At 44.4% G+C, this 26,140-nt stretch overlaps 1 protein-coding gene across 14 annotated transcripts in view; it reads left to right on the forward strand.

Annotated features, from left to right (window-relative positions):
• The window catches only part of mical3a (microtubule associated monooxygenase, calponin and LIM domain containing 3a), a 78,882-nt gene extending 54,613 nt beyond the window's left edge, over positions 1–24,269 (forward strand). For 5 of the 14 annotated variants that reach the window (XM_079163056.1, XM_079163050.1, XM_079163063.1 and 2 more), the window contains 18 exons: positions 353–447; positions 621–717; positions 3,263–3,458; positions 4,061–4,317; positions 4,637–4,729; positions 5,382–5,543; positions 7,292–7,366; positions 7,518–7,628; positions 7,737–7,816; positions 7,901–9,929; positions 10,024–10,118; positions 11,780–11,830; positions 12,639–12,746; positions 14,618–14,711; positions 20,027–20,092; positions 22,640–22,739; positions 23,598–23,671; positions 23,773–24,269. In XM_079163056.1, the coding sequence (XP_079019182.1) occupies positions 353–447; positions 621–717; positions 3,263–3,458; positions 4,061–4,317; positions 4,637–4,729; positions 5,382–5,543; positions 7,292–7,366; positions 7,518–7,628; positions 7,737–7,816; positions 7,901–9,929; positions 10,024–10,118; positions 11,780–11,830; positions 12,639–12,746; positions 14,618–14,711; positions 20,027–20,092; positions 22,640–22,739; positions 23,598–23,671; positions 23,773–23,957 (3,968 nt within the window). In that variant the 3' untranslated portion in view covers positions 23,958–24,269. Of the gene's footprint in view, positions 1–352; positions 448–620; positions 718–3,262; positions 3,459–4,060; positions 4,318–4,636; positions 4,730–5,381; positions 5,544–6,024; positions 6,088–7,291; positions 7,367–7,517; positions 7,629–7,736; positions 7,817–7,900; positions 9,930–10,023; positions 10,119–11,779; positions 11,831–12,638; positions 12,747–14,617; positions 14,712–16,721; positions 16,773–19,592; positions 19,999–20,026; positions 20,093–22,639; positions 22,740–23,597; positions 23,672–23,772 lie in introns of those variants that run through there. The other 9 variants (XM_079163057.1, XM_079163054.1, XM_079163060.1 and 6 more) reach the window with 7 other exon arrangements.
• The last annotated feature ends 1,871 nt before the right edge of the window (positions 24,270–26,140 follow it).

Here is a 26,140-nt window from a genome sequence, read left to right on the forward strand (position 1 = left end):
TTAAAGACATAAGCTTATGTTACATTACATTACATTGACCTCAGAGCCAAGTCCAGTCTCATTTTTTTCCTCTCTCGGGGAGGTGCTCAAGGACAGGCAGCAGATTGTTTATTGAGACAGAGAAGCTGTTTTTCAGAGTCAGCCGTGGGACTTAAACCCACTGACGGTCTGAGCTGAGACAGAAGGGAAGATCTTTTTATTCAAAATGACAAACGCGCAGTGTACTTCTGCCGAAGAGATGAAGCCTATGGACTCTGCGGGGTGAAATTTGCAGAATATGCATTGCATATATTTATTTCTGTATTGGATTTATTTGCTGATGTGCTACGTGTCTCCTTTTTTAATCCAACAGGGAAATTTTACTGCAAGCCCCACTACTGCTACCGTCTGTCTGGCTACGCTCAGAGAAAGAGGCCTGCTCCCTCCCCGACTCCAGTCACTGCTAAGGTACCCGCTTCTGTTTACTAGTTCACTGGCACAATAATTAGGAAATAAATTGTTTTGTTTATCTTTCGAAAATGCACTGCTGAGGCATAGGTGCGCAAGAGCTAACGGCAGAGTAGCGGCTGAGTCGAGGGGCGGGACTTTGCTGTGTGTTTGACGTTGTCTGTCTTTTGCAGGAGAACCAGGCGCCCCAAACTCCTACAGCGACCGTGGACGCCCCCGGGAGGGCGATGGCTGCCGCAGCGCTCCCCTCGGCCGAGCTCCAGCCCTCAGGTACCCGACTTTCCTCTCTTGCTGTGGTGGCTGCGCCCTACCGTCTGGTCAAGGGCGCGGGAGTCCGGCTGCGTACCCTCCGCCGCACGCTCTCCTGGACCTGCCACCAGGTGGCACACAACCCCCTAGACTCTCCCTTTCTGTGTACCTACTGCGTCTACCTCTTCTGCTGTTTCTCCATCAACGTCCTGCTCAACCTCCTCTAGCATGACTCTCTTCTCCCTCCTTCCTTTCCTTCCTTACTTCCTTTGCCAACTAATGGGATTGTGTAGATGTAGCTGACTGTATTGACTCACTGAGCCTGAGGCCTGTTCATGTAAATCCTGAGATTCCTCGTCTCAGTGATTTTGATTTTACCTCGAGAAGATGCATCATTCTTTCTGTCTCAGACATTTTATGACCTGGGATTGGTCGAGGCTGTTCAGCAGCCCTCTGGCAGCTTGATTTTAGAATTGAACGGTGCATCTTACATTTATTTATTTTTCTTGGCTTGGTAATTAAAAAAAAAGAGTTGGTCAGAATTCCCTCTGGTCAGCTCTCCAGGCAGCGATATTCGCTATTTGTAACTCTCTTCCCGTGCTGATTTTACTATCAGATCTGGCAGTAATGTGCCAGCTGTTTCTACTCAAAATATCAGTTAAAACCTACAACTAGCAATACGTTCTTATACTCTTAAGTTAATTACATGAACACGTTTTTGCCTGCTGGTGTTTTTTAATGAAGAGCCAAGCTTTCGTTCTGTTGTGATTGTAGCCTCCGGTGGCCTGTGACCGCTTTCTTTTAGCTCTACCTCCTCCTGTGTGATGTGTTTCTTTTAGAGCCTGCTTTGTGATGTGTTTCTTCCTCTGTAAGCTGTTTTGCACCTCCAGTATCCCTTTTACTAAAACTCTCCCGACTGTGATGAAGTGCCTGTATCAGTGCTTTTGTGAGCTTTACCTTTCCCCCTCCTATCAGAGCAGCTTAAAACTGAGAGCTCGACTAGTGCTTGAATTAGTGCCTGTGATTGGTTCTCTTGTGATTTTCACTCCTCTGTCCGAGCTTCCTGGCTGCCCTGTCCTCCTGCATCCCTCGGCCTCTCACCCTCGACCGATTGCTCCTAAGACCCTTCTCGGGTTTGCTTAATATAGTGCGTCTCTGCGACGTTAATTGGATCGCATAGAATTAAGTATAATACAACAAAACTGGAAAGAGCTGAACTGAACCGGCTGGTAAGATTAACAGAAAAAGAACAGTATGAATGTAAGTAGGTTACACGTAGGCCTGCTGCATTGTGTGGCAAGTGTAGTATTATAAATTTAAATAGTTTACTGATACTATGAAGATATGCGACATTCATTTTAGATAATAACAGATTTGAATTACTTTCATTATTAACGATAGGCGTCATGGAACAATAGTGTTGCGATAACCAAAAGGTTGTTTAGGTAAAATCATGTCGTATTGTTTGGGTTTATAAGTTTATCCCTCTAGACTACACTTATTTTCCAGTATTCCTAATGTTTTAGTAATTCCCTTAATAGGGTTAATAATATGCATTATTTAAAATATTTAAGGTACATATGTAGATATGGGAAAGCCCCAAAAGGCACATAAAGCATTTGTAAAGTCGTGAGTTGCTTAAACCTTTATTTCAGGTTCGGTTTTAGGGACTTCTCTTCACAGCTGTTTTGCGTTTTCCGGCATGTTGCCTTATTTAGAGGGAAATAAATAGGAAACCATTGCAGCTGTTTGACCACATTCCTTGTCTACACAGAATAACACGTGCTACCGGCTCAAATATCACACATTCACTGTCACACCTCTCCTCTTTAATGTGGGATTTACATGAGGTCATTGACGATTTGTCCAAATTCTATAGCGATTTAAGTAAACGGAGGGACGAAAAGTTTAGCATCATGTGAAAAATACTTATTTTCATCCATCTCATTCATATTAACCGACATCCAAGTAAATTCGAAAGACAAATTTTAGGCCAATAAAAATGCAGTTTTAAGATTTGCTTCTCAGGATGGGAAAAAGGCAAGGCACCAATCTGGTACTCACAACTGTAGTATGACACAATAGTTTTAGAATGTTAAACTTATGTGTGTTTGTTGATAATATTTGCTGTAGGAGTATAATCTAATGCAATAAATTCAGTTTTAGATCTTCAATTGGTGTGTCCTTGTCAGTTTGTTCTTAAAATAGAAAGTTGCTTTGGTTTAGTCGGGGTTAAGGGGGAAAAAGTAATGTGTATGAGAATGCACTACTTACCTTGTTGGGTGTGTGATGGATTTAATGCTACTAGGCTGTTATATTCACATAAGTTTATTTACACAGACGTGATAAATAGCTTCAACATGGCCCTTCAGTCAGCCCTGCATGGCTCCTGCACTGCAGAGATGTTCTCCTCTGCTCCTCTCTCTACTGTTGACACCTACATGACTCTCAGTTGCCTTTTTTTTTTTGTGTGTGCTCTCTTCCCTCCGCTCCTCTTACCTCCAACCTGCCGCCCACCCCGATGTCGCCCTTTCACCTCCACCGTACGCCCGATGGACAACCCCAGTACCGGTGGTCAACGGGCTGCAGGAGCCCAGCTTAGCGAAACGTCTGCGGGGAACTCCAGAGCGCATCGAGTTGGAGAACTACCGTCTGTCCCTGCAGAGGGAGGAGGAGCTGGAGGAGGTGCCTGAGGAGACGCTGGCAGAACACAACCTCAGCAGTGTGCTGGACAAGGCCACAAACGCCGACCTGGGCTCCAGGTAAGAGCATAAAAACAACTGAGATGTGCACTTTTTAAATTCGCACTGTTGTTGAATGTTTTGGGATTTCTAATTGGCTGACATTTTGATATTGATTGTTGCAGCTGATCCTTTGATGGATTGTTTCTAGTTTGGTCAAAGTCACAAAAAGAATCCTCATTAGTCCCGTGTGCGTTTCTTTAAATAAGGTATCGAGTTTAGTGACAAACTAACATTCAGTGATATGAATAAGTCCATCCAGCAGACCCACTAACAAACTGCAACATAGAAACATTTTCAATATTGATCAATCTACTGATTATGTTACTGCTTCATCTATTAATCATTAGGTCTATAGCATGTAAGTAAAAAAATTAATAAAATGCCCAAAATAAATTCCCAGAGCACGTGGCTGTCTCAAAATGTCTTGTTGTGTCTGACCAACTCATAGACCTAATAAGAAAAACTAAAATATTCACTTTGAAGGAGCTGGAACCAGAGTTTTTGTTTTTCTAAATAAATAAATCGGCTCCTGCACACTGTTTTATATTCGAAGGCTTCTCTGTTTTTGCCTCCCACTTGTTCTAACACTTTACTGGGACTCCTCCTCTGTTCTCCAACAGTAGCTCAGAGTCAGACATGGAGGAGGAGGACGAGCAGGAGGACCAGGATCTGGAGGAGGTGGAACAGCAGCCTCTCAGCCCTTCGGACCTCGGCGGGGTTCCCTGGAGGGAGGCGGTGGAGCTCCACGCCAAGCTGAGAGGCGACGAGGGGGAGGACGAGGGGGAGGCTCTGCCCGATGCGGTCAGCAGAGACGGGGAAGTAGACGAGGACGATGAAGAGTACGAGGAGGAAGATGAGGATGAGGAGTCAAGCGATGGTAAATTAGTTTTTTTTGCTCTTGGGGTGCGAGTTCAGGACGGTCCCTGTAAAGAATGGAAATGTAGTTTGTTTCCTTTGGTGTCATGTTAATACCCTGTTCAAAACTCCACTTGCTTTTATTCCAAATCTGTTTCATGTGAAGTGTCGATGTCTCAAACATTGCTCTCCTCATCCGTTCTGCCTTCCTCTTTCTCTATCCCCTCCTCTTCATTACCCCCCCTCCCTCCCATGTCCACCGTGTTTGTGTGCCCGCATGACTGTGTGTATCTTGTCTTTTGTTTTGTTTTTGTCGGGCCTCTGTCTCCCCCTGCTGGCAGAGGGGGACTACTGCCCGTGGGACAGAGAGCTCCAGTCCGGCCTTTGGCTGGAGAAGCACCTCACAGACGAAGACGATGTTGGTACATTTAAAGGTAGCAGCACAACGGCCTGTGGATGCGTTTGCAGTGTCTATGAGCGTGAAATAGAATCCTGGCTGCTGTGGGTTTCAGTTTGAAAGGATTTCTACAATAAGTGTGTGGCTTTTTTGTTGTCTTTTGTTTTTTGGTTTGTTGTTTGCAGTTGTGTTTTTAACAAAGGTTTTGTGTTCAAAGGTGGGTCTCTTTGCTGTGAGCCATTTTAACCTGCCACTGACCTAATACCTCAGTTTTTGTATATGGCTTCATTACACTAATCAGACAGATTCTTGTGTTTCCCCCGTAGGCGCTGCAGCTATGTTTTGGCATTGAGTGGCAGAATTGTTGTTTTCAACATGTGGATATTATTTCTTTCTTTAACCTTAAATCTTTGAAGTTTATGGTTTTCATTTTTGATTTGTTTGCAGTCTAGTGCATGCAGCCTCCTTCTACTCGGCCTCTCTGATGATTTATTTTAGTGCCACTGTATTCTAACTGTCTCTCTGCCTTTTCTCCTTCATTTTTGTCCCGACCCTCCTCTCTCTTTCATCTACTCCTACCTTTACGGCACACCTGCCTTCCTCTCTCTTCATCTGTCTCCGATTTCTTGGATCAAACACAACTTCCCCATACACGCAACACTCCACCGTATGCTGACACCCTCATTTAGCCAGGAACCTACTGATCCAACAAGTCCTGCAGCCGGTGGATCCCCAGGCCCTTCCAGGTTTGGTGAGAACTCACTTGGACTCTGAGGGAGACAAGGAGGGCCAGCTGGCCTCGGCCTCCCAACTCTCTCAACCCTCTGCGCTCACGCAGCCCTCCTCCACAGGTAACCCACCCAGAGGAGCTGAACACCTGGGAAGGTTTTGCTTGGGGCGAGTCCAAGGCTTTAGGCCTTACAGGGTTTACGGTTCAGGGTGTCTCATTTCACCAGCGTGGCTGCTGCTGTTCTGTTTCGTACGTCTGTGTCTGCGACAGGAGGAGCCACCTCCCCCAACTAACTCACCTGTTGTTTATAATCATCTCTGATTTTGTTCATTTTTGTCATTTTTTTTTTTATTATTTTTTTTCTTGGAATGTCTTATTTTGTGTTCAATCTTTTCATTTGTCGTTCAGAGTTGCTGCGGTGAATGAAATGTTTAACCACATCCCAGTGCATCGCATAACCCCCCTTGTCAGTTCCTTTTTGATTTTGTTCCGCTTTGTTCTTTTGTGTTCTGCTGTGTTCTTTCCCCATGTGTCTAATTACTTTACTGTTATTTCCCTGCCATCTATCCCTCGTTGTTCTGTATCGTCTGGTTTGAACGTAGCCCCTGCCCACACATCCGCCCGACACGAGGCAGTGAGAGTCTGGTTGGAGTCCATGTCTGGAGGTAGCGCAGACTTATAAGGGATCGTGACATCCCGCCTTAGACTCGCTCTCTATCTGTCTGGCCTTTTCCAGGAGCATGCAGGGAAACACGCTCCGATGCCAGTAAAACTCACAAGCTTGCATGCTGCAAGGCTGTCGCACTCGAGAGTTCTGCGCTCTTTGGGTCTCATTTCGCTACCCAACCTCTTATCCTACCCCAACTTCCAAAACATGTATTTTCTCTTTACTCACGTAGATGTACTCCAGAGACAGATGAGCCATCAAGGCTTAACACGTAACACCAAAGTGTTTCCTGCGCTGATGTGTGAAGTATTACTGTAGCTATTTTTTTTTTTTGGACTAACCCATAAATGGCACTTGTACTCGCACAAAGTTCAGATATTCAGGCTGTAGAGGTATTTTATCGCCTTTTTTAATCACTTGTCTGAGTATAATGAGAGTCCTACACACACGTTTGGATTCATAGGCAACACTTATATTCTAGGTTAAAAGCTTAGTAACAATCCTTGTGCTCAGACCCACTAGACTTAGACGTTCGTTCAGGATTTGCCTGTGCACCCACGTGGACAAAGGCCTGTCTACTGTGATGGTTAATGTTGTAATATTATTCAAAAACTGAATAGATTGGTTTCAGCTTTTGTTAGAAACAAAGTCTCTCCCATCAAATTGTGTTTAAACGAGGGATTATTGCTCGTCACTTAACCAATGTCATTAACATTTTGTTTTTGCTTTTGCTTGGTTTAAATATTCTGTCCATTTGCTCGTTTAACAATGGATAGCTGCATGTGTCTATTACTAATGCTGCTCTGAGCCAAAACCTTTGTTCATATTTATTGACTGATTTGCAGGATTTCATTTGTACGCAAAACTAATGTTTGATTTTCTTGCCAGAGAACTTTCCTCAAAAGCTGTCTTCAGAAAAAAAACCCGATGGATTTTGGTTTTGAAGCCTTTACATCCTTTTTTCAACCTTTAATTTTTTCCTATAACTGCGCTCCACTCTTCAAAACTGGCTTTGATAGATTTTCTTTTTCATTAAGCAGTCTTTGAACTCTGGTGCTCTTCTTTTAACATTTTGCCTAAAGGGAGAATTTTCCCAAAAGAGTTCAGTGAACGGTTAAGAAGTTGAAAAAGGTTCCTGCTTTGTTATTGTCTGTAGAGAATGTGTCACCCGGATGACTCTTGCCATTTCATTGTCATGTCAGAGCCCGGTGAGGATGAAGATCTGGAAGCAGAAGCGGACAGTCCCGATGTCGAGCCCGGCACAGAGATGGATGAGGGTGAGCGGTCATTCAAATAATAACGTGACAATTCAACCACAACATTTACGGTTCACAAAAGAACTCTATTATGATAAAAGAATGTGAATTATTAACAATATAATGTTGCGTAACAATTTTAATTTTTCCTAATGTTGTGTCTGAATTCTAGATGACATCCCTTCGGATGCAGAAGCCGAGGCTCGTTTGCACCCGTCGGAGCGTGAGGTGCTCCCCGAGGAAGACAGGAAATCAGAAAGTCTGAAAATGGCCTCCAGTATTGGTACGTGTCCCGACTACTTCATCCCTCAGATAATTGATCCCTCAGAAATATTTTTACATGAATAAAAAAATAAATAAAAGGTAACATTTTTGTTATTGTTCCATCCAGAGCCATCCCGCGTCAGCCCCACGCAGAAAGAAGAGTTTGTTCTTTCCTCACTCAAACCGTCTCCAGAGCCTGAACCACAGGTGAGACAATTCCACACCTGTCGAGTGGAAGGTGTGTGATGTTGGTTATGACCAAAACCCTGATCTTCTCTCTTTATTTTCCAGATAACGGCGGTGAAGTCTCCTGGCACACGCTTTTTCCCAGAACCATTCATACCCGAGGAAAGGAAGACCGAGGGCTCAACTCCTTCTCCTTCTCCAGCCTCCAAGAGCCCACTGTGCCCTTCACCTGCTCCAGTCCAGGATCCTTCCTCTGTCCCTTCCCCTACTCTTACTGCTGCTTCCCCTGTCAACCTCCCTGCCTCGTCTCCCCTAAGTTCCCTCACCAAATCACCCATCAACTCTCCAGCCGTCGAGTCGCCTGTCAGATCGCCCATCAGACCCTCGGACGAGTCACCCGCCGGCTCCCCGATCTGCTCTCAGCCCACCCCCCTACCAGAGGCTTGCACACCTAAATCTCCTGTCTACCCTCACCGCTCTATTTGCCCTCTCACGGGCAACCCCCTCTCCCCAATCTGTGCTCAGCCTTTGCCCTGCCAGGAACCCTCGTCGCCCCTCACCTCCGACTCTCCCGTCAGAACTCAGCCCGTCCCCGGCGTCACTTCGACGCCCATGACCAAAACAGACCGGGGCACGCCTGAACCCTCAAAGTCCTTGGATTCCCCGACAGAGGAAACTCCATCTAAAAAGACCGACATCATTGAGGAGTTTTGGTTGAAGAGTGCCGAGATCAGGAAGAGCCTCGGTCTGACTCCTTTGGACCGCAGTAGTAAAATCCTGGAGAACAGTGTCGTTGTTGCTCCAGCGCAGGACTCCGCCCCCGTCACGACTCAGTCTCCAGATGTGCCAGAGGGGCAGAAGCCTGCCTTCGCTGGCCGAGCCGTCATCCGCAGACTCAACATCACTCTTGAAGGTCAGTTGATCACCCCCGTTGCTCCTGCGGAGCCCAAGAGTAATGGCTCCGATAGGAGGGACCTCAGCAGCAGCTCCGGTTTGGGGCTGAATGGGAGCATGGCCACGAGCCAGACGGCAAACAGTGACGGCTACAACACGTCTGACTCCGTCATGCTCACCCCGCCCTCCAGCCCGCCACCACCTGTGCCTGCTAATCAGTCTCCAGCCGTGTTCAGGCAACAGAGACCTCAGGTGTGCTGGAGCAACGGAACAGAAAGACCTCCATCCGAGCGTGCCAAAGAGCCGGCAAAAGCCAAGAGTCCCGTTCCCGCACCGAGGACCCAGCTGAGCCCCGTGTCGGCACCCAAACCCGCGCCCAGGAAGGTCCAATCGCCTCAGGCAGCTCCAGAAACGACTCCAGTGGTCGTCATGAGGGAGAAGAAGAAGCCACGGCCGCAGGAGGTGAGGAAGTCGTTTGTGGAGACGGTGGAGGAGATTCCGTTTGCTGATGACGTGGAGGATTCCTACGACGAGCGGACACCGGAAACGAGCATGAACAGGTACTATACTCCACCCACCAGCAAGTCCAGCAGGGAAAGACCTCCGCTGCATCTGGCTCTAGCAATGGAAAACGGTAAACCCAACATCCCTGTCAACCAAGCCCTAAAGAACCAGAGGGCAACGCAATTCTCCCCAGAGGCCAAGGAGATCGCAGAGGAGAGGATGAAGGCCAGAGAAAAGTCCGTTAAGAGCCAGGCTTTGAAGGACGCCATGGCCAAGCAGCTAAATAAAATGAAAGAGTCTGAAATAGACAAGGGTGCCTCACCTAAAGTGGCCCGGAGCGGAACCCCAGATGTTGCCGGAAAAAGTAAAACGTCAGCCGTGAAAGCTCTGGAGTCGAAGAAGGCAGAGACTTTACCCGAGCGTTTCTTCAGCAGCAACAAGAGTCTGGACAGCTCGGTGGCCTCGTCGGACGGCTCCTCCAAGAGCAAGAAACGAAGTTCCCTCTTCTCGCCGCGCAAGAATAAGAAGGAGAAAAAAGCCAAGAACGACAGCAGCAGGCCCTCCGGCACAGACGAGACCCCGCCCAAACACAAGTCGCTGTGGAAGGCTGTCTTCTCGGGGTACAAGAAGGACAAAAAGAAGAAGGAAGATAAATCTTGTCCGAGCACGCCATCCTCCAGCACCACCACTCAGGGCTCTGGGAAGAAGAACACGTCACCTATCGGGAGATCATCGGGTAAGAAAGGCGATCCAGAGCAGTTTTTTTGAATGCGATACTTGTTTGTAGTATTTCTAGAAAACAAACAAAAACTGTGTTTGCTTTGTTTCAGACTTGAAATCACGCAGAAACTTGAGCTTCTCTGAGGAGTCGGACCTGTCCTGTGATGATGTTCTGGAGAGGTCCTCTCAGAAGTCAAAGGCAGATGTGAGTAATAATAGACGCAGTAAAATATGTCGCATCTTCATCATGAGGTATTGAGACACGTATAGCCTCGCAGACTAAAATGACAAGACATTTCAGTCAAGACATCTGCTGACAATCAGTGGAGAACAGCTGCTCAGAGCCAGGCAGCAAACTCCAGGGAGCGGTCTAAGCGAGGACGTGACTCACCGCCGCCTCTCCAAGATGCTCAACATTTTCAATCGGTTCCTGTTGTTGTACATATCCAGGCCTTGGTTAATGAAACGGCATTTCTGGTTTAGGAAAGGATGCAGTAGATGTGACATCTATCCTCGCTGTTTAACTACATTTGAAAATCATTTTTTTCTTTAAATGATTTCTTCCCCTGCCAGCAGCACGTGGACATCTTTGACCTTGTATCAGACCTACAGAAGGAAGCGATTAAGGAGGAGAAGGAGAGAAGGAGGGAGTTAAAGGAAAGAAAGAGGTTGAAAGAGAGGCAAAATAACAGAGAGCGGGAAAAAGAGGTTGACCGAGAAAAGGAGAAAGACAATGAGGAGGTATTGTGCAGAAAGGGGTTGAATGAGTTTGAATTTCATCTAAACATAATTTTGTAAAGAGGCAAATATATAACATGTATTTTAAAACGTTAAGTACACAAAGCTTCCGTCTGGCTTTCAAACCGACCTCAAAGTAATCTCCAATACTTTAAACACCCTTTTATTCTTTAATTATTGTTCACATTCTGGCCCCCAGGTAATCTCAGAACAGAAAGCACAGCAACGCAATGCGACCCGTTGACGTCATCACGATGGCCATTAACTAAATTACTAAATGAGGGAATTATTCAAAACACTGGATTTATTAAATATGCAGATGGAATAATAGGACAATGCAGAAATTCAGCACAGAATACCCGCATTTCTATCATATGAGTTCCTTTATTTGAAACCATTTGCATTTATTATGTTATGACTGAAATTCAAAATTGTCTCCAGTGCTGCTGTGTGTGTTTCTGTAGGTTGTAGATAGGTACAGTCAAGTTCAGGGCCAGAGGCATGAATTCATTAACCATTGTTTAAAAAGAAAACTCAAACACGCTCCCACTTTGTTTTTCTTCACTTTTACTACCCATATGAAGAATTGACATTTTGTTATTTTTCAATAATGGTGATCTGAATTTGGACCTTATATACAGCTCCAGTAATAGGAGGTTAAAGCTGCTTCATGCCTGCCAGGCCATGCGCAATTTAATAAGAGCCCACAGGAACCCGGTAGACTAGTCTCTAGTGACTGTTGTGGTGTTTATAGTTCTCTAGATCAGAGAGTGTATTAGATATATTGCCGTAGAGATTATTGTAGAATGAAAATAACACACCTGTCTATCTGCTTTATGGAGAAATCCTTGGTGTTAGAATCTGAAAAAAATCAGTTTTCTTACAATCTGTTTTGTAATTTGTTTTGTTCGACTCATTTCTGATTAACATAGATGTATAAAATGTCGCTGCACCGTGTCATTTTGTTGTGTTGGTGTGGGATATTAACATTGCCTGTTTTTGATTGTACCAGCTAAATTATTAGTTTTGTTTTTTTTAATACATTTTTTTAATTTGGACCAATTTAACATAATCATTAACCCATTTAATCATCATCGTTTCCTCCCTTTTTGTTTTGTCTTCCCCAAGTCTGTTTATGTTCCTCACGCACTGGCGTTCAAGAGATCGTACGCCACAAAGGTAGTATTACATATGTTCCCATTGATAACCCCCCCCCCCCCCCCCCCCCCCCCCAGCCCTCAGCGCATGTGCCAGTTTACCGTCATAACACCTCATGTGCATCTGGCCTAAAAACTAACCGTCCTCTCTGTATGCATGTGGACCGCAGTTGCCCACTCACTCCCTGCTGGACATCCGCTCTGTTAAAACATGGACTTTTCCAATGGCGCTCACTTTTCTGGTCACAATGACGCCTCTGCATCTCTTGATATCAGGGGGGGCTGCTCCTCTCTGACTGGTGTGATATTAACCTGCCTATCTGTCACTGCGCCACTGTTTTTACTCCAGTCTGGTTACAGGGATAACTTTGACGTTCTCCTCCAGTGCTGTTCTCTCTTTTCTCTTTGATTCATGCCAGCTTTTTATGTCCTCACAAGTCAGCTAATAGCTTATTCACATACCGTATCGCCCATTATTACGGAAGATTTCATAATGTGAAGGATTATAAATGTGAGAGCTTTGCGTCACATTGTGTTCTCGATTGTTATATGTTTCCTTACCTTGAAATTGCAATTTGTAGGACTAGAAAAGCCTGTAGATAATGTGTAGTGTGTGGATAGATACTGTGGAGTGAAGTTTGAAATATCCCCAGCTAGATTCTATTGTGCTAGTCGATGTTGTCCCTTGCCTCCTATGTAATGAGTCCCCCCCCTCCTCTCTTGTTCAGTTTTTCTGAAGGGCCAGGGCCCCATGGAGTCAACTCCACATATTAGAAGTTTGTGAGTGAGACTTCTCTGACCCCGCGTTTTCTTTTTTGTTATTGCACCAGAAAACCTACACAGAGGAAGAGCTGAATGCCAAGCTGACACGAAGGGTCCAGAAAGCTGCACGACGGCAAGCCAAGCAGGAGGAACTCAAGAGGCTGCACAGAGCCCAGGTACCTGACCTCATGTTCTCCTCTGGATGAATAATATGTTTGGTGATCCCCCCCCCCCATCATCAGGTCAACATTTCAGCTGGTCTAATAATTTGGTTTGCAGCGAAGACCCCCTGACATCCCCATCAGCTCTGTACTTTTTATGTAGCGCGTTAGCATGCTGGTGTAGGCTCAGCTCCTAGCGTCACTGTGATTAAGTACTCACAGAGCTGCTAGCATGGCTGCAGGCTCTCGGCTGCAAGTCTTCTGATGTCATGTTGAAATTAGGTCTGATGCATTCTTTGCGTGCGTGCGTGTGCGTGCGTGTGCGTGTGCGCGTGCGCGTGCGCGTGCGCGTGTGCGTGTGCGTGTGCGTGTGTGTGTGTGTGTGTGTGTGTGTGTGCGCGTGCGCTGAAAAGCTCTTTTCCAGCAGTTTTACCAAACCATTATGCATGTCATTCATGTCAAACTATTTAAAAATGAAGTGGGTTCAATGTATGGATGTATTTTTAGTGGCATGCTACAAACGCATTGTTTTCACTGTTACTCAGTGTTGTCCTGTTTGTTTTTTGTTTGTTTTTTTATGTACCATATGGTCACTCTTATGTGACTCAACCAGGGTTGGAAATTAACTCATTTGTCCAACTGCCTCTGTGGATTTTATAATCTAGCAGCCAAACATTGTTTTCTTTGGTGAGTGATGCAAATCTAGCAGCCACTTGCATATTTTACCAGCATTGGCCTGGTGGCTGGTGCTTTTTTTTCAAAACGCCGTCTTGGATTGTGGCCAAATTCACTGCGATTGATGCTGAAACTCTGCAGTCAGGCTTCCAGTCCACTGACGCAGCACTAAGCTACAGTCTCTGCTCCTGGAGCTGCGGTTAGCTGGCCTGAATTCTGCCTCTTCCTTTTAGTGGCTATTTGTGGAACCCAAACCACGCTTCTTGTTTAGCTCCTCTTGCTGCATGGCGCTGATAAAGTTCAGCACTGACGGAGGAAGTTTGAGTCTGAGGGAGGGGGGGGGGGGGGGCTTTTGGATTAAGCCGTTTTCTGCTCATTCTGTACATCTCTCATTCTACCCCTTACATCACTTTACCCACATCGAACCATTTAATCATTTATCAAGTCATACTCCATTATATCCTCCTCAAATATATCAAAAAACTATTTAAAGACATGCGAAACCTATTTGAACTAGTTTGAACTGTTTGTACATGGGTCACCCAAAGACATCACCTATTGCCCACTGAGTTTTTGGGGCAGATAATAGTCAAAAGTATCTGCAAATTACTGCAATAATTCAACATTTTAGTTACCGAAGTATAATGAAAATATTAAATATAAAAGATTCTTTATACAATCAATAAGCTGCTACAATGTAAATACGTCCTTAAGGCTTATACTGGTTCACTTTTTTCCTCATAGCATTAAAAGTTTAAAAGTAGGTTTAAGTAGAAGTGGCAGTAGTGGGATCTCGACTTGTTGCCTCTGTGGCGTTGGCCTCCACTAACAGAGCCCTCTCGGGCGTCCTAATCACAAGAGAGAGCGTGGTGTGGGCCAAAGACGGGAGCACTATGAATTATCAATCGTTTTTCGGTAAAATACGCGAAATATTTGGCCGTCACAGCAGGCTCGTGTGCTTGTAGACTTTAATTTGCAGCGCTCCCGCTGTGCCTTGATAGGTTTATTTTTAATGAGGGTAAACTGTTGCATTAGTAAACTGTTAAAGGTAACCTCCGCAGCAGCCTCCCTTAGAAACGTGTGGCACAAGTAAGTTGTGATGAATCAGTGGCCGATGTTATTCTGTGCAGCCATGTGAGATAACTGGGATTGTTCGGTAATGGGCTGTGTTCATGCATTTCATTAATACCGTGACTCTCTTGTCCGTTCAGATCATCCAGAGGCAGCTGGAGCAGGTGGAGGAGAAGCAGAGGCAGCTGGAGGAGAGGGGCGTCGCTGTGGAGAAAGCTTTGAGAGGAGAAGCAGGTAACAGTACAGTCTACGCCTGCTCTATATGGAAAAAAACATCTGTTATGATTTAAATAATTTGAATTGAATTGAAACTTTACTCTTATACCTTCATTTATTTTTTTTAAGTCAATCTCGTCATCCCATGTGGCGCAGTGTACCAGTAGTGCTGCTGCAGATAGACAAATTACCCACATTCAGTGAACCAAAGGGTGTAGTGAGTTCCATAACGCGGAGAAGAATTTTTATATTAACATTTTACAAGTGATTTATTGCATGTATGGCAATTAAGTCTTCTATTTGTGTCAGCGCTGGCTCCGTGAGACCTTGTTTTATCTTTACATGATATGAGTTCAGCCTTTTCTAGAGCTCTGAAGGGAATAATAACGATATCGATGATGAGGATGATGTAACCAAGAAACTGCATTAACTCAGAAAAGCTGTCCCTCCGCCATCGTTTGCACGGTGTTGAAATCACAGCCTGCATTTCCAATTCATGCAGATATTCCAGCACGTAGGTTTGTGTGGAGCACAAAGACATTTGTTTCTCCAAAGTAATAAGCCTAAATTGGTCTGGACAGGGGACTATCACAGACGATATATTTCCGAGGGGAAGAATGCATTATGTGTTAGAAGGGCAGCACAGGTCATTATTTGGTACAGTTTTATCAGAGTCTAAAGCATGAATAGTGCTCAGTAGTAATAACACATCATTTACGTCATGTCAAGTTTTGTATGCGAGAAAGGCTTAATGATGATGGTAATATATACGCTGTTATCATGCAAATGCATGCACGCAGATGAACATTTCTTTAAATTCGGCCTATTTTCCGACCAACCAAATAACTCTTTACTTTTCCCCCATCAGCTGTGTCCTCCAGCCAATTGTTTGAGTATGTTTTTAACTTGTTTACTACTCTCCTCTCTTAAAGGATTGTATAAAGGTACTTGTACATTACCCAAACAGCACAAAAGAAGATCAGGTATTAGATTTACCGTAGTTTCCTTTTTTTAATTTCTATTAATGACATGTCACACTGTTATGTAGGCTCCATCTGTGGTGACACTGCAACATTTCTCCATCTCTGAACATGTTGATCTTTTGTTCGTCCATAACTTATCCGCCATCGTCAGTCCGAGCTGCATGCGATCAGGAGAATGTGTGTCTCGACATAGATTTGTGTTTGCTCATTCTGGATGTGTTTCGTCTCCTTCACTGCCTCTCAATGAGGAGAGTTTCTGTACTCTGATCAAGACTCAGATCACGTTACATTTCATACATGAAATCAGAATGCGAGAAATCAAATATGAATTGGTTTTCAGGCTGACAACTTCGCGATTGCAATATTTTCTGCAAACGTTTGCTGTGGCTGATTGACTTGATACAGATGTTTTTTTGAGATCGTATATTCCATTTATAATTATTTTTTACTGTGGTGAGTAACGGCAATCCAGAGTTGTTTGTGACTCTGTCTGTTGCACTCAAAAGATCACACTTAACACTCAGCTGCTCTTTCAGTCTGAAACGATTAAGTATTAAATAATTGAATTATTGCAAGCGAACGTTTGTGCACATGGATTGGATCGTACGTAAGTGGAGAAATGAAAGCTTTTCTCGCTGTTTGCACCAACTACTTTGTCAAATGAAGTGCACGCAATACAAAAATTATAATTGCCCCAACACATTACAAGAGGCTTTGTGTGATATTAAACAGACTGAGCCAATAAACAGCAACACAGCAAATCTATGTTGCAGCCTCTTATTATTTCTTAAACCAATGCCATATATTAGTATTGCTCAGCCTGACTGCATTTTGCACTGTGGTGAGTACTGATGGACTCTCTTTGTTCTGAGTGTTGCTGCAGCGGGTGTGTGTGTGTGTGTGTGTGTGTGTCTGTGCGTGTAAGAACTATTTGCAAGAACATGCATGACTTGCTGTTGTTGGAGAATTTTGTGCGTGTGTTTGCGTGCCCAGTGTGGGGCTGTGTGAAATAACGCCTATCTCTAATATATCCCTGTCATTGTAGACTATTGGGGAGATTCTAATTACAGTGAAATCCTGGACTTGCATCTGGGCGGTATGTATTTCAAATCTGTCGCTTTAAACTAACCTAATGGCTAACCCATCTGTCCTCCTAACCCCCCCCCCACCCCTTTTACTACTTAAGCTTTATACCCCTCACATCTACCTTGATTGGCTGACTGGCAGGCTTTTAGCCTCATTGCAATACTCTCTGCTCCTATAACTCCCCCCCCCTCCCCCTCTTTCCTTCACCCGCACTGAGTTCCTAGTTCAGACTCTCTTTACATCAAACATAGATCAGACACTTGGCCTCATGCTGTCCTCTTAAGATTGTCTTTGATCTCTATGAACTCATAAATGATGAATAAATAAGTAACTTATTTGTGAGTCCGCAGCACGCAGACTTTATAATGCAAACTGCAGTAGAGACGACGACATATTGCAGAGTCAGAAAACCAAGCAGCAATATAGATTCAAAAGGGCTGGATCCTGATTTAAAGCTTAAGGATGCTGATATTCTGGATTTTCCTATTGTCAGTGAATCCCATAAATAAAAAAAAAAGAATAATGATTTTACAAGTCAAATTCAAATCCCAACAATTGCTCCTGTTGTTCAAGTAATGTTAGCTATAAAACAGCTTTTCTGTTGTTGTAACAGAAATATCATAGATGAAGAAAAACATGCGTACGTGCAAAAGACACACATGGTGCAGTACGCACACATTTACACACACACACACACACACACACACACACACACACACACACACACACACACATTTACACACACACACACACACACACACACACAGTAAAAGTATTATATGATCTTTCCCATACTAATCTGCTGGCATGACTCCTATCTTCCCCTCAGATCTCACTGCTGCTGAACTTCTGTCCTGTAGTCCCAGCAAATGCTCCCCTGACTTTCTCATACCTGCTCAGTTGCATAACTTCCCAAGTGTGTGCGTGTGTGTGTGTGCTAATAGGCAATGTTGCAACCCTTGACCCCGTAGCTGCTATGGGCCAATAACACCGTGTCCACCCTGTCTGGAAGAGACGTCTCGTGGTATCTGTTGTTTTGTGTAGACGGTGGCCTTGTTTAAATAGGAGTACAATGCATTTTTTCCTCCACATCTGTGCAGCAAAGTCAGCCGGCTTTGTTTGCTTAATATTTATTCCGTTTCAGTGGAGTGTCCCAGCAGGAGTGGAATAAAGGTGCATTTCCAAATATTTGCGCAAGGCCTGTGCTTCTGTGTTGGTTGTTGTCACTAATTAGACAGGAGATTGCGTGGAGTGAACAAGTGTACACAAAAGGAGTTTTCCAACATAAACTGGTTGACCAGGGTTCTGACAGGGGCTTGATGTTTCTGAGCTCAAAGAAGTGATTCATCCAATGAAGAAGGTGTGTCTACTATAAAAAAAATGTTTGTGTCTCACTTTGAGTCTTTGCAACTGGAAGCGGTGTGTTCGTAGTGTTCTGAATGCGTTTACGGAGGAGGATTCGTCTTTTGGGGCTCTTCTCATTTCTCAGTTTGTACATCCTCGATCCCTGTCCTTGTCTCCTCTCCTGGCTTCGTAGTCCCTCCCACTTGAGATGCGAGCGAAGGAGGCAAGGAAGAGACACGAGGAACATCAATACGATGTGTTGCACAGCTGTCCATTGCTTTGTAACGCCTCTTTTAGACGTCGCAGGTGCCGAAAAGACTTCCTCCACACCTGTGTGCATCCTCGCCTCTCTCTGCTGAAGATGCATTTTTAGGAATTGAGAAATCCTTCGAGATGATGCGCTGCGATCAATTTCCAGGTCACACGCAAGAGGATGGAGGATGGAGGATGGAGGATGGAGGATGGAGGATGGAGGATGGAGGATGGAGGATGGAGGATGGAGGATGGAGGAAGCGAGGAGGCACAAATAGAGAAATGAGAAGAGCAGTTTCACTCACCGCGTTTTATCACAGGTTGGGGAATTGTAGAAATCTGACTGAATACTGAATTTTGCGGTAAGGTGCATAGTTGCTCTGAATCTGATACATCGTATACTTTTAATCCTCTACTTTAATGATTATACGATTATGGATTTACTGAGAGTCAAGTTCCAACGATTCATTTCGTAGTTCCATTTGCGTGATTTGGCGGAGCAATAAATAATTATTAGGACTCTAATCTGTCCAAAATAGATTTTCTAAACTGCAGTTTTCCCAAAAGATTTGTACTTTTTCTCTGTGATAGTCCCTTTCAGTAATGATCTGGCATTTCACTCTCCTCGCTCCTGAGAACATTGTGTTTGCCTCTTATTGGTGTCATGTAGTGGTAAAAGCCCTTTATGTGTGTGACTATCAAAGATCTGCTTCCCCCAGTTATCTTCACATTTTCCCTAAATCTTTCTTCATTTTACACTTATTCTACAGTCTTTTATTTTGGGGGTTTATTAAGGTCGGACGCCACTATCTTTGATCAAACCTTTGCGATAAAATGAGTTTAACGGGTGCATATTAGAAAAAGTCCTGATTTGCACTTCAATAGTAGCTACACTTTAAAAGTCACGACACCAGTGACTTACTGGGCTGAATGGTCCAAACATGTTCAAGCAGAAGCAATTCTCTGTGTCTGTGAAGGAGACACATCTCCTGCTGATCAGTAATGGCTTTAATAATGGGATTAAATCCTGCTGTGTAGCGTGATAAACGCTGGCCATATGCGTAGGCCATGATCGACACAGGGTGCTGTAGCAGATTACACGAAGAACTACAGATGAAAGATTAAACGGGGATTCTTTTTTCCCTTTGTCTTTTCTTGTTTTTCGTTTCTTATTATTACCCCTTTTTTCATCCCTCACACCACACAGCTGATCTCTCCCACCTTCTCTCTGTAGGTGATTTGTCTTCTCTCTATCACAGTGCTCCGACCCTCCTTTGATTTTCTCCTCAATTTTCTTTCTCCCTCACCGCACCCTTCCGCTTCCCCCTCCACTCTCTTTCTCTCTGTAATGTCTCTGCTCTTCCTCCTGCATTATTTCCACCTCTCTCTCTCTCTCTCTCTCTCTCTCTCTCTCTCTCTCTCTCTCTCTCTCTCTGTCTCTGTCTCTCTGTCTCTCTGTCTCTCTCTCTCTCTCTCTCTCTCTGTCTCTGTCTCTGTCTCTGTCTCTCTCTCTCTCTCTCTCTCTCTCTCTCTCTCTCTCTCTCTCTCTCTCTCTCTCTCTCTCTCTCTCTCTCTCTCTCTCTCTCTCTCTCTCTCTCCCCCACCCACCCATGCGCCCGTCTACATCACCCCCTATGCTCTCCCCCGTCTCCCCCGTCTTGTGGGAAGTTGAGCCCTTTGTGGGGATGCCACGCCGAAGACCTCTCTCCTTCTGCCCCTGCTGGTCCCCTGAAGGTAACGTAACCCCGCCGCCTCTGTTGACGGTTGTGGCGGGTTACCATGGCAACCGTAAGGATCTCCAGAACCGGGCTTCCCCGTGGAGTCCCCCTTCCCCCCCCCCAATCCTCCCTCCCCCGACTGCTCCTCCTCCTCTTCCCGTCCTCCCTGTTTGTGTGTGATCAGGCTCAGTAGATTTCCCCGGAATGTTCCCAAAACTCAGTGAAGCATTGAGTGAAAAAAAAAGAAGCTCCAATCTCATCACAATTTAGCTCTCTGCGTCAGAATGTATGTCGTTAAAGGTATTGGCCAGTTGGTTAATTTACACTTGTTTACCACGACAGTTAATGTAGATTGTCATCTTCCCCTGAACAAATAAGGAGCCAACAGCATTGCTTTCAACTCTAATTTACAGTACGAGCATCTTGGCTCCTCCAGGGTAGACGCTCCAGGCCTGAGCAGGTTATTTTTTTTAGGGTTATGTAAACTGAAATCCAACAACATGTTGTAGTTGGTTAGAAATGTTGAAAATGTAATTAGGCGGATAGCAATTACACACAATGACTCATCATCTTCAACACCAAAGGCCATCTCAGTTTTTTTACAACTAGGTGAAAATGTATTTCCTTATTGAGTTATCATGTGTCATAGCGCTGTGATCAAAGACAAAGATGTAATATAATATAATAACATATGATAGAGGCTTTGATTGGGGGTATTTTGTCAGTCAAATCTGGCAACAATTGCTGTTCAAGGGCAGGGTTTAGAGTGGCCAATTGTAGCCTCGCAACACATGACAAACCCTCAAGTTTGAGCAGCATAATTCATACTGATGTACGTTGTAGCTGTAAAACAGTTCTAGTATTCTCATGTAACCATACAAGCACAGTGTCCCAGTGCTCAGTCTCGACCTCTATGTTCTTAGAGGCTGCATTCACACAAAGGGGAAATTACTCTGCTGTAGCGTGTCTAATCAACAGCATGTGGTCTGTTTTCTGTTTAGCTAACTTTAATTGTAAAGCTGCGTAGTCCTTTTTGCAGTATCCGTCTTTGCCATTGTTATCTCTTGAATAAAAGTTCTTTAGTGTCATGTACTCATAAAATGATCATAGCCCTGGGGGGGTGAGCACATGAGACGTGACTAGCTACGAGAGAGAAACCTGCTTGGTGTGATTATAAATATTCAAGTTTTACACAAAATGTCCTAACAGAATAACGGATCGTGTGGTGTGTTCCAGTATCTAACATCTGTCAGTGCACATCTTGGCCAAGCTTCTAATCAGTGTACAGAAGAATGCGTTTGTGTGCGATCTGTTTTGTTCTTTTTTTATTGTCGTTCCTGCCTCGTACCGGACGCCTCTCCCTTTGTGCTCGGAGCCTTGGGCTGAGGGGTGGTGATGGTGGAACAAGTTGAAGCAGTTCAAGAGACAAAGAATAACGTCTATTTGTAGAATAGGTTTGGAAACCCACATGTTGTGTTCCTCTCCAGTGGGAGCAGCTCTTCTCTAGCTTCACCTCTCTCTGTGTCTGTTAATTAGAGAAAGCCAGCCCCCCCCCCCCCCCCCGAGACCACGGCCGTGCGATTTATGCGCGTTCGTTGTATTTTCCTCTTCGTTTTGCAAGAGCCTCCTCTTCCCCAGCTAAGTATGTCACGCTGCATCGAGGTCTGCCTTCCGGTGCCTCATTGAAACTGCTTGGGCGCCGCCTGCTGCAGTCAGATAAATGAAAAGGATGCATCTCCCCGGCAGGAGAACTTTCTAAGCATGCCACGTAGACCGGTCTTCTCCGCACACAGCCGGACTGCAGGAGAAGTGTGCAGCTGTTCTGCTCTCTTGACTGATTGTGAAAAATTATGAAAAACCGCGCAGTGCATGACGCCATTAGCACCGAACACGCTTTACCCTGAGGCAGACTTAATAGAGGAGTGTGAACTTCACTGTTGGTCTCAATGATAAGTCATCCCATGAACACTTGACGTTATAATTGAATATGTTAAGACAGCAGACCCTCAAACCAATCGGCATGAATGGGATGTAAAAGGATTTTTATTTTTGCTGGTGGGTCAATGTGTGGGCAGGGGAGGATGGAGAAGTTCTATAGGGTCCTTGGGTTTATGTCTCTGTAATGTCATAGCTACTGGTTGGTGTGTTTGCGTTTTCTCTTACAACCCACCCACTCTGGAGAGAAAACAACTCTTCGGAGGAGGTAGTTGCTCCAGAAGAGCAGCTACGTCTGACACAAAGTCCAAACTGGGTGACACAAACTCTCAACCTTGCAAATACAGATGCTGTCTGTTTGTGTGTGCGTGTTTGTATGTTTGTATGCATTTACCAAAGTTGAAACCTGTAGCTCCACCCCATCTTCTGTGCGCCATCGCCTAAGTATGGTGCGACTGACCGCGTCGGTGTCGAGTCCGTCCTTCCACCTCACCATCACCCTCGGCGAGGACATCCTGGCTTGGCTCTCATTGCATTGCCCGTGTCAGTCCTTGTCAGTGTGACGTGAGTGTCATCTCGCAGCCATCTGGCGTCTTACTCCCACTCTGTGCTTCCTCCTTCCCTCCAGGCATGGGCAAGAAGGACGATCCCAAGCTAATGCAAGAGTGGTTCAAGCTGGTGCAGGAGAAAAATGCCCTGGTCCGCTATGAGTCGGAACTCATGATATTGTAAGTACATTTGTCAACTGTCGAGAGAGAGAAACTAATCAATGAACTGACCTGTCAAAAGGGGCTTTGCGTTGCCAGGTAGCAAAGCTCAGCTGTGTGTTCTTGGTGGCTATTTTGAGATGTCGTGTTTTATGAGAATAAAAAAAATATTTGTTACAGCCGAGGTAAATATGCGGGCGCACGTTGGCAACAGAAGTAGTGTTTTGCCTCTGCCATCAGGACCAGATAGCAAGCATTCTCATTCTCATATAATTTCATATAATTGATCACAAACTGATACTTTTGATCATTCTATAGTCTTACTAAGCTGTACATTCATGTTAAGGAATGACCAAAGTCATGAGCATTGATTCCTGGGATCGTGATTGTCATGAAGCAATGGACTTACCAATGAACAATAGTGCTATCCTTAAAAATGCAATGCAAGCAATAAATTGCATGATGACGATATAATATTCAGTACAAGGAAATGATGACAGACTATACAGAAGGTAATATATTGGCTTTCTTATTATTATGATTGTTGTTATTACATCATCAGTTTAAAAAGCTTGTAGCCCTAATGAAGTCGTAATCATTTTTCAAAATCATAACTTGATATGTGATCATATTTGTGATCCACTAGAGAAACAACTTTATTACTCGCCGACAAGTGATTAAATCATCCAGCGTTATCTCATGATCGGTTACTAAAAGCTTTCAGATTGTCTAATCATCTTTTTTTACGAATAATCAAAAAAAAAAAAGACCCTGCCAAGATAAATAATAATGCAAGCAAAAAGCATAAACGTTGAAAGCTATGATTCGCCGGTGAAACGTCGAGCTCGCTCATCTTTTTTTTTCCCTTCCGTCCCCAAGTGCCAGAGAGTTGGAGCTGGAGGACCGACAGAGCCGACTGCAGCAGGAACTCAGGGAGCGAATGGCTGTGGAAGGTGAATGCACTGCAGCTGTGGAGTATTTAGACCTGTGTATAATCTGCTCCCTCTCTTTAACCCCGTGTTTTTCCCCCCCCCCCCCACCGTGCGTCTCTCAGACAACCTGAAGACGGAGAAGGAGCTCAGTCAGGAGAAGCAGATCTTGAATGAGATGTTGGAGGTGGTGGAGCAGCGCGATGCCCTGGTGGCCCTCCTGGATGAGCAGAGGCTTCGGGAGAAGGAGGAGGACAAGGACCTGGAGGGCGTCATGCTCTCCAAAGGCTTCAACCTCGACTGGGTTTAAGAGGAGTGAAATAATTGCTCGTCAAGGAAGAAAAGTTGGCCCGGGATCGACGTTCTCTGCCTTACATGGTCACCTTTTGATCAGGTCTGCTGAACACCTGCAGCAGTGAATGTGTAAAGATTCCCCCAACACACACGCACACACACACACACACTCAAATACTACGACTGCCTCTGGCATCGACGCAGTCCGCAGCGTTTACACGAAGCAGTCCCAGTTAATAATCACTTTGCAGTTTTGCTTTCCCTCCCTGGAGAGGCGAGTACATTCACAGCTTTATCCTCCCAGCCTTGAAGTGGATCCTCTCAAACGGAGCGCGGGGGGGGGGGGGGGGGGGGGGGGGGGGCAAGGGAGACATTTTAAAGACTCGTTCCATTCTCGATTATCTAAAGGGAAGAATGCAGTTTGGTCCTGCTGATGTAAAGGAATTGTAAAGGAATTGTAAAGAATTGTGTTTTTGTGTATAGTTGTGTAGAACAAGTCACATTTTTTTCGGCGGATGAGGGACCTCTCTTTTCCGAGAAAAAAAGGACCGCTACAGAGGTGTGTTTAAACGCTGGAGGGACGTCTCCAGTCTCTCAGATTAACCTTCTCAGCCCGACTGTAGGACGAGCATCCTCTGCTGAAGCTGCCTTTCGATCCAGAGACTTCTGCATCCTTATGAACCATAAAGACTCCATGAAAGGCTCTTTTTTTTTTCCCCCTCACGGATTGACTTAGTGGGTCAACACTAAAAATCCAAATAAATATGGCCATGTTTTTTTATGTATTTATTACCTTTGTTTGCTTTTAACAGATAAACATTGTTGTTTTGTTTTGCATTCACAGGAGAGTGCCCACCGTCTCATTATCCTGCACTTGTGCATGATTTAGATGCACCCATAAGCCATTGCATGTCAGGAATGAAGGCTGCAGGCACATAGAATACCTTTACCTTGTCTTTTATAGCTAGGACATAGAATACAGACTTATACGCTACATGAACACTTAAGCATTTCACATGACGCGATAATGATGGGCCTCTCCTTGACATGCTGTTCACTGTGTATCACACCGACTGTTAACGTTTACAATTACTTGTCCATAGTCGAGATTGGATGTTTAGGATTCCTACATTGGTAAACGCTAGCGGCGTAAACCAACTGTTGAATGGATTTATCTATGAAGGAACTCTGTCCTCAAGCATAGCTATGTTTCCTACCGAGTGCGTCAACGTCGGGAGATCATTAATAAAGCCGATTTCACTGTTAATGGGAGATCAGCGTAGATCACATTACTCATTTTCGTGCCACCTGACTGTCTCTGTTGGTAGATGTGCTGCAGTATCGGAGGAGTTCACCACAAGGACTAACACTAAACACCACTTTCATCATTATATGGCAGTGTTAATACTTTACCCTTGAACAAGTTGCCTTTTTGATTTTCATTCTCTATAGTAAAGTTATATTTTATTTTTCTGAGTTGACTTGTTTTTCAGGTAGTCACATATGTGTATCCCACTGGAACTCAAGATTTTTACTTGTCTTTTATTTTTCAAACACTTTTTATACAGCAGGTCCCCAAACAAACAAATAGGTGATTTTTTTTAAATGGGGCCACTGAAGAAATGCAAAGTGCTTTATGAGCAACTGGCATCAAACAGGAACATTATGGTTTATCTGGTGGTTAGTCAAATCTAATAGCCTTTTTGACAACTGTAAAAATCCAGGTGGTCACTGTTTTACAGCACAGAAACACTAGAGGCTATATTTATGACTTGGTATGACATGTGAATAAAAAAAAAAAAGTGATATCATTTTAAGGGTTGTTGCTTTAGATGATGTTTGACATGATTGTATTGATATTTATTAACACGTGTGCAAACTGTATTATATGTAAAGAAAATGAATCCTAATTTTTAAACTGTTCTGTTGACTCATGACTTGTAATGTAAGTGCTTCATGTAGCTAAATGCATAGGGGTGTTGGATGTATGCTGAAAATGGCAATAAAACAATGCAGTTCTTTTAAATGTCGGTCTACTAAAGTCTCACTTTTTAATGCAGTATGGTTAGGCTAAAATCTGTTTATTTCCACAGAGAACATGATATACTGTAGCAATGAGATTAACTGTAAACCCAAATATATATAAATGTATTAAGTAATTCAGTCACTTAGTCAGCAGGGATTTTGAAATAAAGTTTT

Source organism: Pholis gunnellus (assembly GCF_910591455.1).
Source record: "Pholis gunnellus genome assembly, chromosome: 7".
Taxonomy (NCBI): Eukaryota; Metazoa; Chordata; class Actinopteri; order Perciformes; family Pholidae; genus Pholis; species Pholis gunnellus.